Source organism: Aplysia californica, unplaced genomic scaffold, assembly GCF_000002075.1.
Source record: "Aplysia californica isolate F4 #8 unplaced genomic scaffold, AplCal3.0 scaffold00623, whole genome shotgun sequence".
Classification (NCBI taxonomy): domain Eukaryota; kingdom Metazoa; phylum Mollusca; class Gastropoda; order Aplysiida; family Aplysiidae; genus Aplysia; species Aplysia californica.
In genome coordinates this window covers 462,327-477,766 of record NW_004797893.1, presented here as the reverse complement: position 1 = coordinate 477,766, position 15,440 = coordinate 462,327, and the positions used below count along the sequence as shown (strand labels likewise).

The 15,440-nt window shown below is 38.5% G+C and overlaps 1 protein-coding gene across 1 annotated transcript; it reads left to right on the top strand.

Annotated features, from left to right (window-relative positions):
- Positions 1–464: 464 nt before the first annotated feature.
- On the top strand, positions 465–14,137 carry LOC101862373 (DNA-directed RNA polymerase III subunit RPC3; the record flags this gene model as incomplete). The annotated part of the gene is given in 10 exon segments (XM_005107701.2): positions 465–557; positions 3,501–3,581; positions 3,817–3,868; positions 5,839–5,899; positions 8,299–8,365; positions 9,026–9,109; positions 9,480–9,581; positions 10,298–10,347; positions 12,903–13,049; positions 13,926–14,137. Coding segments are annotated over 10 exon segments (840 nt in total), but the record flags the coding sequence as incomplete, so codon positions are not given.
- Between the last annotated feature and the right edge of the window lie 1,303 nt (positions 14,138–15,440).

Sequence of the window (15,440 nt, the reverse complement as noted above, 5' to 3'; positions counted from 1 at the left end):
GGATGGAAGGAAAATCACAGAACCACCAGTTTTTTTTAGATGAAAAAATTACTTTTTATTTAGCACCAGTTGTTGTGGAAAAATATTACGTTAAGACAAAATGATACAAACTGCTGTAGTATGGGTGCCATTGATTCACCCATTAATGAGATATTTGAGGATAAGTTGCACTGCATATTTTTGACCACACAATAGTATGTGATTGTGGCCATATGTCAAGATTGATCGTAGCTCTTTTTCACATGGATGCATTGTTGCTTTGTAGATCTGCAATGTCTCTTTTGACTATTATATTGAACCCCTCTTTTTTCTGCTCAATTTTTACATTAAGATCTTATTGAAAGTCTGATTCTTGTTTGAAATTCTATGAGAGTTGTTCACAAGTGACTTGATTCTTTTCAATATATCCCAACACTTTGTTGTGTAGAAAACTGAGGTTGCCATTCCTTTCATTTTTCTTTTAGCGTGCTTCTGAGGTGATGAGAACCATGCTAAGACTGAGTGAGACGAGAACAGACCCCACGTTCAGTGAAAGTGTCCACCTGTCTTTTACAGAAGTGAGTATTGTTTAGTCATCTTCTGTTTGCTCAAGTCTTAATCTTTTACTTACGTATTACCATATAGACATAAATGTGAAAGTGCATTATTATGTAAATCAGAAACATGGAACGAACAAAGCATAATGAACAAACTATAGTCTTTCGTCAATGCTGTTTGCCCACAATGTGACAAGGCCAAGCCAAAGATGGAACCCCCTATGGAGGGGGGAAAGAGGAAGGCAAAGATCCACCAAGGAATGAGATCTAGAGGTGGATTTCAGACAGGAATCCCCTTCGAAGGAGGAAGAGAGGAGGGCGGAGATCCACTGGGGAACAAGATTTTGAGGTAGATATCAGATAGATGGGACTTAGAGTAACTTGACCATTTGCAGCCACAAGCGAACATTCCCTTCCCAGCTAGAACTGCTTCTGTACTAAGACTAAGAGATTCCCAACTTAATTTTCGTGGAGTAAAAAGCCTCAGGAAGGGCCCTGACCTGGCTGGGAATTTAAAGACTTCAATTATAGAGTGCAGTGGGTGTTTTCTGCACAACTTCAATGTACCACTTGGCGGCCAGCTGCCGTGGGTGCAGTCACCCGACCTAGGTGCGGCCGAATCCATGCCCGTATGCGACCAGGCCTTAAACAAGCTTCAAACACTAGAAAACATGACAAACAATGAAGGAAATCAATGACAAACGCATAAGGTGCAATTTGAAATATGGTAGGCCTACATTCAACTTTAATGAGATTCAACAGACTCTTGATCAGAGCATGCAAATGAAATGGAATTCAATGACGTAGAATGCAAACGGGGACTTTCAAAATTAAAGAATGGTACATACAACAACGGTATTCAATCTACTTTTGATCGGAGAATGCAAACAAAATGGAAATCAATGACGGTGTAGATCTATGCAAAAAAGTGCAAGGATGGTAGATCTAGACCTATGTCTACTCTTGATAAGAGCAGAATGGACAAGTCCCTTATCTGTGGTCTCGATCTCTATGTAACCAGAGAGAACATCTGCCACAAGGTACGATCTCCACCGTCATGTTGACCAAGTAAATCCCTACTCTCGTGCACAGTGTCTGGCTTTCCTTCTGCTTCAGCCAATGCTGGCATTTTGTTTCCAGTTCTGACCATGTTGCAGTCCTCCACCTCTTCTTCATTCACCTCACGCATAGTATATTGTTCTCTTTCTACTCCAACCACTGGTCTTTTGTTCCCATCTCCATCACTCTCAAAGATGTCTTCTCTTTCTGTTTCTTCTGCTTCAACCACTTGTCTTTTGTTTCCTATGCCTTCATTGTCAGCAGCAATACTGTTTCTATTTCTCTCTGTCTGTGGTCCGACTTTTGATCGTTCATCAAGTTCAAGCGTTTCATTGTGCATGTGTCATCTCTATGGAGTTTCATATCCTTCCACAGCCCCCACTTCAGCAAACATGGATTCCTCAGTCGAAAATTCTTCTTCCATGAAATCTTCCTACTGCAGGTCATCTTCATCAAACAGCATCATTTCACTTTCATTGAAATCTGCACTTGTATCATAGTCTGAATCGCTCAACCTCCTCTTGGATTTTTTCCCTTTCACTTTGGACTTCTTTTCTTTTGCTTTTAACTTTTGCTTCTTCTTATTCTTCGTCCCATTCTCCTTAGCTAGTCTCCTCTTTTCTTGCATCTTCTTTCTATTTTCTTTCTCCACTTTGCTTGTTTAGCTCCTCTCGCTGTTTTTCTCTTTCTTTTCTCGTCTTCCATTTCTCCTCTTCCATTTTGGCTCTGTCCACTTTTCTCATTTCCATCTCTGCTTTCCTTGTGATCTTTCTCTCCATGTTGATTAGAGTCAATAAATTCTTGCCCACTGATGAACGATGGAAGCTTGTCCAGCGATGTCTTCCTTTTGACGCCATTACTCCTGCGTTGCAAAGTAGGAAGAACGAAGGGATCTTTCAGTCTCAGATGACTTGGCGTCTACCCATCCCTTCACTGACCGCCTGTTACACATTGTCTAAAGCTTCTTTTGTCCCCTTCGGTTTCCCGCTCATTTTGAGACCTGGGAAAACACAATTTTTTATAGATGAGTGTTCATTCCACGCCATACTTGAGGTTTTTTTTTTTTTAATTGGCGTTTAACATCTCTTAATTAAAACCAGTAGGTCATTTAGGCAAGTTAACGTACTGTTACACTGGGATATGAAATGTAGCAGAACTTATTATCCCATACAGTCGACCGCATATGAGCCCACTTGAAAAATTACCCTGCCCTTGCTGCGGCCATCGACATTTCTCCAAAAGTTTACGTTTGAGCTATATTTATACAATGTTAGGCTTAAAAACATGCATTTTAAAACACAGGAACCGCACTTGGTTGATAAAATAATGATATTTAGGTTGTGATAAGAGTTAATGAAAAACTCTCCTGAAATTTCAGAAAGTAGAAAGGGATGATTTCTGGGTTGAAAAGTTCAAACTCGCATCACATGTGTCGGAACAGCGGAAATAAAAGTGAAAGCATTGGCAGACCCAAGAGAAGCTACTGTGGTTTATTCAATGCCTTACAGCAACTGGAATGTGAATTATGAGAACTGGCCGCACCCCAGCAGTGGCTTCGAGGGGGTCAAGCTACTCTAGCTGGCCTGAGGTAGAAAGGATAGCCCACTCAATTCGCGGGTGAAAGAGACAGAAGAGAGTGGGTGATATAGACATAACAGAATTTTGATTTAGGGAGAAGTACATGATTGAAAAAGGATTAATGTGTATGCGTATTGCTCACTAAAGAAAAAGGCAACAAGAAAAGAATACAAATCAAAGTGAAGTATTTTACTTATGTTACAGATGATGGAAAATGAAGTTAATTAAATTTTGGTAAACTTTAAAGTATTTTTATCCTTTTTTGTTTGTTAATTTCTATAGATCTACTACTAATGAATGGAAAATATTTGTGTCATTCTTTTGCAGATCAGCAGTGCTATGCCCAAAGATAAGGCAATGAACCAGCAATCTCTGGATCAGTATCTAAAGTGTCTTTCAGAAAATTGTGTAAGTACTCAACACAGCAATTGTGGAGTGTTTCAAAATTGTGCACGTTCTCTTTTTAAAAAAACACATAGAATATAGGCCTACTTACAGTATGTTTAGGCATGGATGTGAATCTTGTTTTTGGTCATTTTTTTTACAGGTAATAAAAGCCTGTTGTGATGGTCTTTGCTAGTCACAGAAGTCATAGTAGTCAATGTGATTGATCTTTATAGGTTCTCCTTATTTGTTTCCACAGCATAACTTTGTCACCCGTGTTGGAGACAGTGGAGGTGGCATGTTCCAGATCAGTATCCTTTTTTTGTACTCCATAACTCAATGGATTTCTCTTCAAGTTTTTATGTTAATAAGTATTTGGTCACATTTGCTTATTTATATATGTTCCGCTCAATTTACCGATCGGCGCAATAGTATAATGCATGTTCTAACAATCATATTTTTAATTGTGCTGCAATCTGAAAAGTTAATATTTTATATTTTTTAAATAATTTTTTTTTTAACTCACTTGAGACTGGGCCCTTTCACCAGTCACAAGCATTGAAGACTGGCGTTTTGGGGGATATTTCAATAAATCACCACAACTCTCAGAATTACCCTATTGTAATCATTTTTTGACACAGTAAAGTAACATTCAAGCTTAATCTAATACAAAAAACTAAAGTTGTCTAAGTCTAATACTTTAATTTGTATGATTTTTTAAAAATTGGCATGAATTTGATTTTCGAAAAATTTCCAGAGACGTGACAAGTAGAATGAAATTCACTGCAACAACAAAAATAAAAGTTCAAAGTGTTCTGGTTTGATTTGTATACATGTGCAAGTGTTTGGTGGAAATATAAAAGCTGGTCTGTGAATTGATTCAGACCCATACACTGAATTACATGAGACAGATGTACGGCACGACGTTGTGATTTCGTTGCGCGAAAAACAACACCGGTACTAGTGCTAGATCTAGCCCTAGAACTACGACTCGGGCCGTGTTCGGGTACATATCCAGGATCCTAACTATTAGACACATCATATTCTGAGGCACTAGAACTAGTAAAACGCACAGAAGTATAGAAAACGGCGAAATTATGTGATTCTTGTTCATGCGACTTCTTCGACCGTCACTACGACGCGACTGTCGGATTACTATGAGCTGTATAGAAAAAAAAACAAAGCGCGAGTTCCGGTCTGTTCAACCCCAGTTGGGGTCACTGTACTTCACCTTCAATAACTTAAAAACTACCGGCCCCAGAGATACGAAACGAAGTCTAAGTAGCTCAGGCTTGGCCAAACAAGGGTACGAGGCGGGTCTCGCGATCCGTGCGTGATTTGTAGAGCGAAAAAAAAATTCCAAAGTTGGTCACGCAGGGCTTGTGAGACCCGTCGCGAGCGTCATGGCGGGGGTCACGCAACTGTTGTGTGACCCATCTGAAGTGAGTTAATTCACTTACATCTTTATTCTTTTACTCCCATCAAGGAACATTCATATATTTTCAAAAGTGTAAAAATAGGAAAATTAAAATTAACGTATGAAACGGAAGAGCCCACAAGATTGATACAATGCCAGGTATCAAACTCAAAAGTTCCCAAAGTACATTTAATTTATTTTATGTTTTTGAAATAATTTTTTTATTCACTTACATCTTTATTCTTTTACTCACATCAAGGAACATTCACGTATGTTTTCAAAAGTGTAAAAATATGAAAATGAAAATTAAGTAAATTAAGATATATGAAACTGAAGAGCTCACAAGAATGATACAATTATACAATCATTAAAACGCGCGGCGCAATCTTAAGATTGCCGCACAATTATACGATCGTTAAAATGCGCTGATTGCGATTGTGATGACCTGTAAATTGCGCGGAACATTTACATACAAGCTACATGTACAAAGAATTCTCTAGTAGTTTGTTTAATATTTGCCATGGCCACTTGTGTTTTAGCTCGCCTGCAGCGAGTTTAGTTTTGGGCTTTGTAACTAGTGATTCACTATACCACGGAAAGAAGGAGAGCCTCAACATTTTTTTAAAACTGAATTGAAAAATGGGTAAAAATGTGCATCTATTGGGATTCAAGATTGTATATATATATAGAGAGGCCTACCGGTAACGTGAAGTATGGATCAGACCATATGCACGAACATGTTACAGATGCAGTAAAACAGAAAATACAGGTCCAATCCACATCTGAACAATGTGCTTAGACTTCACTGCTAGGGTAACTTTTTGGACAAAAGGCAAGTTTTGTTTTCTTTAACTTGAAAATCAGATTACTACAAAGCTATCAGGGCTCTCAGTGTATCTCTCATTGAGAGTATCGTCCTTGAGAGGTGAGTGCAACACAAGGAGTTCACACAGCAGTTTGCATATATATATATATATATATATAATTTGTATATTTCTCTTCATGAACCTCTTGTAAATTTTGTAGATTCTTTCTGATTTCAGCTTGTCTGAACATGAAGTATGAAGAGGTCCATTGTAAAAATCCATTCTTGTACAGTTAAACTGCCCCCCTTCATATTGCTTGGTTCTGCCAGTGCACGTATAGGAAGGGCAATACTGCTGTAAGCTGACAAAATGCCTTTTTTTTCATTTTCTGCACCAAATTTTTATATTTGCTAAATCGAAAGCCTAATCAGTTACCTTACTTGTGTGAAAAAATCTATGTGAAACTGTGACTGTTTTTTTTATGAATTAAAATTCAACTGTCATAGGAATGACTTTTTCAAATGGTTATACTGTTACACTGACCAAAAGCCTCTTTGTCTCAAAACAGAGTTATGAAAATATGTTTCACAACGCCACCAGCGAAACAGTCATCAGAGATGCAGTGAAACGTGGATTCAACAAACTCATATTAAACAAAAATCGGATTCAAGGGAATGAAAATTCCCAGTTGTTATTGCGGTTTTGTTGGTTTTTTTAATCAACAAAATACCTTGTGTATAATTAACACACAGATGAGTATACTCAGATTCAATGTAGTTGCTTGTGGGGGCGATCAGCCCCCAAAGAGGAGGCTTCGCAAATTTTTTTCCAGTAATTTTTTTCCAGTAACATAACATATCTTCTCTATCCTATTACATGGAACACTCAATAGCCCTGCGTCGTGGATAGTTATACACTTATTGCATATCACACAAGATACATAACGATTGACCCATCAGAGACACAGCCATTGCATTCAAGCCAATCAGGGGCTATCTTCCTCACCGAACACATGCGTTGTTCATGCATGCAAGACATGTTTTGGGTTGAGAGAGGTTGGGGGCAGCACCCGTGTTGTGTAGCCTACAGCGCTCTGCACCTGACCTACTTACCAGGTGCTCAGCAATAGTGATAAGCTCTGTTTCTTTCTCACATGACAGCTAGCCATCGCCACATTGAGTTTGGGGCAAAGGAAAATAAACACAATATTGTCTTTCATCTAGTCGTGGCAGAATCGTTTCCCTCGACGTTGGGTAGTTGGTGCTATTTATAGAAGACAGCATTAAAACCCTGTTATGCCACCAGCCCTGCCATACTACTGGCAACTTAATGCTTGTCTAAAGGTTGGCCATATACCAGGGTTTAGCTGCATGTAACAAGTGAGCTGTCTTCTTGATTCTAGAACTTAATAAATAACATTACATTTATGGAAGTACATTGAATGTTTGAGCAAAGCCGAAGGCCTGCTGCTGCTGTGGTGTCATGTATTGTTCATTCATAATACAGTAGAACACGGCTATAGCGGGACATTTTGCTCCAAAAGAAAAATCCCGTTGTAAGCGAGTTCCCGCTATAGGAATGCAAAGGGGAAATTACCCAAAAACTTCTAAAAATCCACATGAATACCTCCCTTCCATATCAATAAAATTTGGGCTTTTGATTAAGTCTTCCTTTCCTTGTCATCTTCGTAGATTATCTGGGCTTTTAATTCCGAGTGAGAATCATTCCCTTTTGTCATTGTTGGAAGCCATCCTTTAGTTTTAGTAGAGGTTTTACAGCGCTCGCAACTGCTTAAGTTCATATGAGTGCCAAACCCATCTTTCCCTCGGTTTCGTTGCTTGTGCTGTCTATCGTATCGGAAGAGCAACTGTAGAACTGATGAAGTGGATGCCTGCGCATCAACAATGGCAATTCAATGAATCAGGAATCACACACTACACGCTCTCCTCCTCCTCTTTTATTTTTTGGCCTGGCCTAGGGCTATGGCCTATACCCTCTCATACTGAGCCTCTAAGCTACAGCACATCACTTTTGGAGTGGCTCACGTAATGCGTCTCTCTGCACCAGTTCTCTCTGCCGCCTGCCCCACCTCACTCATCACTGGACTGGCCATTCACAACGTGGCCATTCACAACGCCGCACCGCTGACTGCCTGTTTGGAGCCCGCCTACAGCCCCCCAAACCCCTTCCCCCTAACTAGAGCTTGCTCGATCTCTCCCGCTGTAGCCAAGGTCGTGCCTTTCCTTGCCCCGCTAAACCCGAGCATAGGTAATTGAGTTTATATAGAGAAAAAAAGGGGGATTCCCGCTAGTCGTGTTCTACTGTACTCATATTATTAATTGATATTATATTCTTTGTTTCTTTTTTCCTAATCTCTGCTTCTTTTTCCTAAATGATAGTGTCACCAGGGCTACCTGTAGAGATCTTTTGAGAACTGTTCACCAGAAAATTCTGCATAATAAAAATGAATTTTATGAATACTCAGAAGGGTTTTGTTTTTGTTTTCTTTAATTTGCAGGTTTGGTTCCAAAGCCCTACGCATGTTTAAGGTCATCTTGGCGAAAAGACATGTGGAACAGAAGCAGGTAAAGTTTCCAGAACTCATGAAATCTAAATGACTCAGCACGTGTGTTCTGTGATATGGATGAAAATAAGAGGGATGCAGTATTTGAAAGAGCCTATCTTAAAGATTGCTTCAAACATTTTTGGGGCTTTTTGTTGTCTCATTAGTATCGTTAATTAACATGTGATTTCAATAGTTTTTTATGAAATACTATTGAAGTCGGATTTGTATTGAGCTGAATCTCAGCTGTTTCTGTTAAAGTGAACCAACAGTAGGTTATACACATATTTACAATTTACAGAGGATTGTTACAGTACAGTCCGACTCTATTTGTGCTGTACAGGTACTCATTCGAGTTGATCTTTTTTTCTGATCCCAGCACCTCTTTTTCTTGACAGGCCTCAACAGTTAAGTTGAACTTCGGATGAGTTTATCTTTTTTTCACTGACCCGACAGCATCAACTCCTGTAGTCAGCTGTATTTTCAGTTTGACCATTAACTTATTTTGTTTTCCAAATTTGTATTTGTAATTTTACACAGTGTGCTTTTTCCTAGAAAGGGTATTTATTTTTTATCTTCTCCATGCTCTCTTAAAGGCAGTGCATAGCTTTGATAATGAGCATAAATTATTTCCAGTCAATTAATATAATTTTTTTTTCCTGGAAATATTGATCTCTTCCAGGTTGAGGAGCATGCTATGTTGCCTCCAAAAGAAGCCAAGGAGTTACTGTACAAAATGTTTGCTGAGAATTATGTTTCTTTGACAGTGAGTGTATTAAAGTTTGTTTTTTCTCACCTAGCTATTCATGTCTGTTCTCATTTCATTGATTTTTCTTGTTTACTATACAATTTTTAAATGCTCAAAGACATCCTCTATACTATAATGAAAATCTCTTAGGATAAGCTACGCTCTGAGTACTGTTACAGTCAGGTGCTCAACTACATTTGAACTGTAAACTTGTCATTTCAGAGAGTTGTAGGTTATAGAATGGCAGACAGAAACATGATACTCTATAGCACATGCAGACTAAATAAAACAATGCTGGTTGTTCTTGCAGAAAAAACAATTTCCTACTGCTGATTTGATTACTTTAAAATTTGTTACTCATGGCATGCATTAATCTCCCTGTGTGTAGGAGCTGTCAAAGACTCCAGATCATGCTCCAGCCAGAACATTTTATCTGTTCAATGTCAACCTTATCCAAGTGTCTCGCATGATTCTTGAGAAATGTTACAAGGTGGGTGCTACTTTATCACTCTTTCAATAAGGGATTTTTTTCCCGCTGTTGTTTGGGGGAGGGGTGGATGATGTGTTTGTTGACCTGCTATACTAACTGACACTAAAGAAAGCTCACCATAAACCTCATGTGTCAGTGCGCATTGTTTTGACGGGTCGGAGGAAGATTGTAACTTGAACTTCTGTGGGAGTTTGCTGGCAGTGGCTGGGGGGCACGAGTAGTATGTCAGCTTCTGTTTTTCCCTCAGCCTTTCTTGCTTTTTCCTTAAATTAAATGGCTGTTACTGTTACAGTGTCGATATGCTCCTCACTATCAAAACTGAACGGAGAGTTTGTACTTTTCTCTCAGTATTTTCTTTCTTTAAATTTCACTATGGAATAGACTTTTCTGTTTATGCCACCTTGTTGACCCATTATGATTATTTCATTTGAAAACTTTGTTCCATCAAGCCATGTAGCTTACCCAGTAGCAAGCTAGAAAGGATTGATCTGCCCAGCAAATAAACTCTGGGATAGATGGAGAAATAAAGTTTCTTTTAAATTTCTCATACTCAAGTGCCCTCCTTATGTTGTTAAAGAGTACAGACATAGAATGCTTATAAATAGATGTATACGAATGACTGATCTCTACTCCATTTTCCCTGGGATTTTCCATTGTTTTGTTTTTTCTTTTGTCTTTATTTGTGATTTATACTCTTCTTGATATGTCTCTTTCAGGCCGTGGCAAACGTGATGATCAGGAGAGACAAGTGCATCTCAGAAAACAAGTAAGATTAATGTGTTTCTCTTGTTTCAAATAGGATTCATGACCCATTGTAATACAATTGTATACTATTTCGTGTTGAAAAAGATTCCATAATTTGTTGTGGTTGATTTGGAGATATGCAAAAGAGCCCTAAATAAATTTGTCATTTTTTTATATGTTACTAATGTTACTGTTTATCCCAAATGTCAAAGAGGCTAAAGAAAAGTTCCATCACAGTTGATAGCTTTTAGTACAGTCGGTGCCGACTTAAAGCACGCCGGCTTAAAGCACGTTTCGGACTCGAGCACGCTAAACGGCTCTTACAAAATTTTTGCTATATAAATTACACGCCTTTAAGCATGGTAACTTCGGCTTCAAGCACGCTTCATTTACAAGACAGTCAATATTTCCATGATGACCCATCGAAGTTCGAACAGTCTACACCACAGCAGTGGAGTGTGTCAAGAGAAACACAAAGAACCCAAGTGATGGACTCGCACACTCACACAGGCGGAGAGGAAGGCTGATGCACACAGCCGCGCGCGTGGACATAGGATCTAGCCTAGGCCTAGGGCAAAGCTACACACGACCAAAAAAAAATACAAAGAGTCGGGGAGGCGAGAAAGGGAGGCTGGCTGCGATTTCACCTTTGACCCTCGCTATCCATTAATCCTGCTTGTGTATCACGCGCGAAGTGGAATGAAGACGGTGGTATGAGTGGCACAGCGGGCAGTGGTACGCACAGGCAGTGTGTAGGCCTAGTGTGCTGTATCGTGACTGGCCGTCTAAATTAAGTTTTCATTTCCCATTCGACCACAAAACAAAAACAAACAAGCGAACAAAAACTGCCATAGCGGGTGTCTAAATAACAGTGCACACTTTTGCGGGACTGCTATAGGCCTACTTATAAACAAAGGGAAATGGCACGGGAAATGTTCTACATGAAAATCTCTGGATTGTGTCTACTTCGCACTCAAGCACGCTTCGGCTTTAAGCGCGCTTAAGCTTTCTCCCGACGACCGTGCTTAAAGCCAGCATGGACTGTATTTACTGTTCACTTATGCCCTTCATATGTAATGTAAAAAAAAAAATTTAATTGGTACTGATTGGTCTATTCATGAACCTAAATTTAGAATCAAGAATCAAAGTTAAATCTGACATTCACAGCCAGAAAATCTTCTGAGAATACTGTTAACTCACTCACAACCAGGCATTTTCGGGGCTGCTATTCACTGTGGACCAGCCATTTTAAGGGTAATTTTTAAAAATCACTGTTCCTTTGCTAATTAACATAGACTTGAAATGTGGAACATTGTTTTTGAACATAACAAACATTGCCCTGATGAAATTACAGCTCTGTTTTAATGTCACCTTTTTTTTCACAAGTTTTCAAAAACTGCGTTTCCTTTGTCTTTCTTACACACCCCCTTCCCCACTACTGCAGCCCTAGATTTATGTTATGGAGGCCCTACTAAACCTTACTCTTCTTGGCAAATTTCCCCCAGTTTCTGAGTCACTTTCGTTGTCAAATGTTCGAAAACGGTCAAAGAAGCGATCTACCATTCAGTTCTAATGATGTTTGTCGTAAATATCAACAACTCAACTTACGCCCGTCCAATTTCGGTTTCGTTTTTTTTTTTCTAAAGAAGGATAATTGAATGGGCTACAAAAAAGAGGAACCAGTACCGCAAACGGTGCAGTTTTACCGTGAGAAAAAAATTCCAAAGTGCGAAACGAGAGGGTTGCGATTGTGGTAGTATCACAGCGTCGGAGCTACTTTACCTGTAACAGTTGAGGTTGTGGTAGTGAGTGAGTTAAAGAATATTCAAAGCTGTTTCATTTAATTTTCCATCTTCTTACAAGAAGTAAGAGTAAGTGATTCAATGCAGCATTAGGCTTCTTTTATGTTCTAGATTACGTGCATATGGTGCTCATGTTATGTCAGGAAAAAGGAGTAAGATCACACATTGCAGCCAAAGTAACACTACCTGTATGTTCTGTCAAAACAGTGGATCAGCCACCTATTTTGTCAAGTGGTTCTCCAATTAGACATGCTGGGTTAACTTTGTTAGCTGTACTGTTAGAAGAGCCTACGTTCACCCCCTAAAACTAAAAATGAATGACATGACGGTCACGGTCTACAGAAATACCAACATTAAAAAATGTATGTTTGCTTCTTCTTTCTAAACTTTCGAGCTTTCAGAAAATATATGGTTATAAGACTGTTGTTATTTCCTCAATGTTTTTAGGGGTTTTAGTTTTATGACCCAGGGTAAAAACTTACAAAATTCGCTTACACCACACCTCAGTATCTTCCACTAACTTATAGTACTTCCAGTTACAGCATTGAGTTGTTTCTGATAAGAACAGATATTAGACCACAGCTCATGTCACAGCATTGTTTAAAATTTTTGTTCAAGTGGTGACTTCTTTTCTAATCACAATCTATCACTGTCACTGTCAAACTATTCCAAAACTACAAGGACTGTGGACCCCATTGTACTGTACACAAATATATTCTAGAGATGCAAATCCTCTTGAGATCATTTTCTCTCTTTCTCTCTTTTTTTCCATCAGACGTCTTTTAGACAAGCAGGAGCGAGTGGAGGCCATAATTGCTTCTCTGGATGCTGAAGGGGCAGTGGAGCAGAAGGAAGAAGTGGAGCAGATGGTCACCCCCAGTGAACGAGCCCAGCTCAAGAAAGTCGGAGATGCATCAAAAACGTGGGCAAATTTTTTATATTCTTTTCAGTGTGGAGTTTTAGCATCACTGATTTGAATGTTATAACTGACAGAACTAAGAGAGGGTCAAATTGCTGTAACCGAACATGGAAATGTAGACTTGAGTCTTATTTTGACATGTTCATATATTCAAATTCATTGTTCAGTTGAAAAAAGAGAAAGATTACACTTTTTCCTGCTGTCGCAAAGTCACCAGGGAACTTGACTCTGATTTCTCCTAAAGTAATAGCTGTTTCTGCCTGTATATAACCATGCGCATATTCGCTATGTGCATGCTTGACTGTACTTGGAGTACAGATATTTACACCTTTTTTTCTGCTGAACTTACAGTCATAGTCAAAATATGAGTGAAGTTGAGATTGGTGTCAAAATAAAAGGAAAAGGTTTAGACATAAGAAAATACAATGGTCCTTTCTTGTATTCACTGCAACCAATATACATTGCTTTAGTTAACCAAGGTACTTTATACTTGTTCCATCCTCAAAGTATTAACTGATACAGCTGTTGAGTGCAGTAAGAAAAAGTGCCTACTGTAACATAAAAGTTTTCAAGGATTTGCAGAAGGACTGTTGTCAATACTTTGACATTTAATCAACACAACTGTAACTGAGTTCCGAACTTGACGTTTACCTCCCTTTTACCCAAGGAAAAGCCTTGGTCATGATTCCATTACATATATTTGCCCAGAGATGCTAAAATTACCCCAGGTCTGCAGTGTGCTCTTTGCAAGATATTTTAAATAAAAATGTGTTGTGTTCTGTTTGTTTTCAATGGTCTATGATAGAACAATGTATGGATTCGAACCCCTCAATGTTGTACTTTTTATGATCCTTGTAATGCTTTTCATTTCTTCTACAGGCTGGAGCAGTCTGAAATACACCTGGACCATACAATTTTCCTATTGGAGACGTTCCTGAACTACACTTTGAAACCACCTCCACAAAAAGTGCCTGCACACTGATACATTTTCGTTGCTCCATTTAGTTTTAGCTTTACTTTGTGTATACAAATTCTGTCACATTTTCATATCTTTATGAAGATATTAAAAATGTTAACAGTTAACAAACAAACATGTTTTGCTTATTGATTTCTTCCTTTGGTAGATTTTGGTGCAAAAGAAGTCAGGATTATAATTTTAAAAATATAATCAGGTTCGGATTTCAAGAAGTTCCGAACAGAGTTCCTGCTTCCTTATTATGACAATGGTGGTGGGTTTACGTAAAGTTCCAGAACTTATCCGACTTTGTTTGTCTGCCTTTGCCCCAGATTTCAAAAACCACTTTTATTTTCTCATTTTACATGTATTTTTTTGGTCAGCCTTTGTCAGATCTCCCCTGATCATACTAGAGTGCCCTCAGAATCAACCAAATGAATTGAGGAAAAAGTAGTCCTAATGTATGTCACATCAGCCATGCAGAATGCATGGTTATGAAAGCTGACAGGAAAAACAGTGACAATATTAAAGTATGTTCTTCAAATCTTCTTGCGAATTTAGAAAAGTAAATAAATAAATCTATCTTGTATGTGTACTCAATCAGCTGAGTGTGGTTGGACCTTCATTACCTGACTTTTACTTTTAGATTTTTTGCTTTTTTGCTGCTGCTGTTAGTCTTTGCTGCTATTAGGCTATAGCTTGTTCACTTGAGATTGGTCTTACCTTCCCACTTACATTGTCTCGACTCTTTTGCAGTATGTTCCCAGACTATAAAGTTGACCTGAAGATCATATCTTTTTTCTCGGGGATTTGAGTAGAGATCATTATAGGTTTTTTCCCATTCCTATTCTTTAATTTGCTACGGATGAGATCCTTTGATTTTCTCCCATCTTCCATAGTCCATTTCATAGCACATCATAGCAAGCACATAGAGAGCCACATTGGAATCAGGTATTCCATAAATAAATGAAAATATTATTTGACCTATGCAGGGTCGCAAAAAGAGCAAGAATTTTTATATGTGAAGGCTACATCTTCTTTTCCCCAAGTGTGAAAGCTTGGGACCAGTTTCATATGATGATCTGAATAAGGGTTTTGAAAAACTGCAAATTATCTTGAAACATGCCTCTAGTATAATATAGCTGGACAAACAACTTGAACTCGTTAGGACCACATCATTTTGTTCAAATTCGCCATAACTCAAGACTTCACATTTTGTACTAAAATATACCGGTAATGTTAATGATAATGTTATTGGCATTCAAATCCTTACTTTTCTACTCCCAATAATAGCGCCAATTTGTGTGCCTTACACAATGTAGGCCTATATTTTTTGTAAGAAAAGCCATCACAGTATTCTCAGTCATGCTTCATTCACTGTTTTCGTAATCATGATGCCACATTGACACAAATATAAGCAAGTCAACTAGATCTGTTCA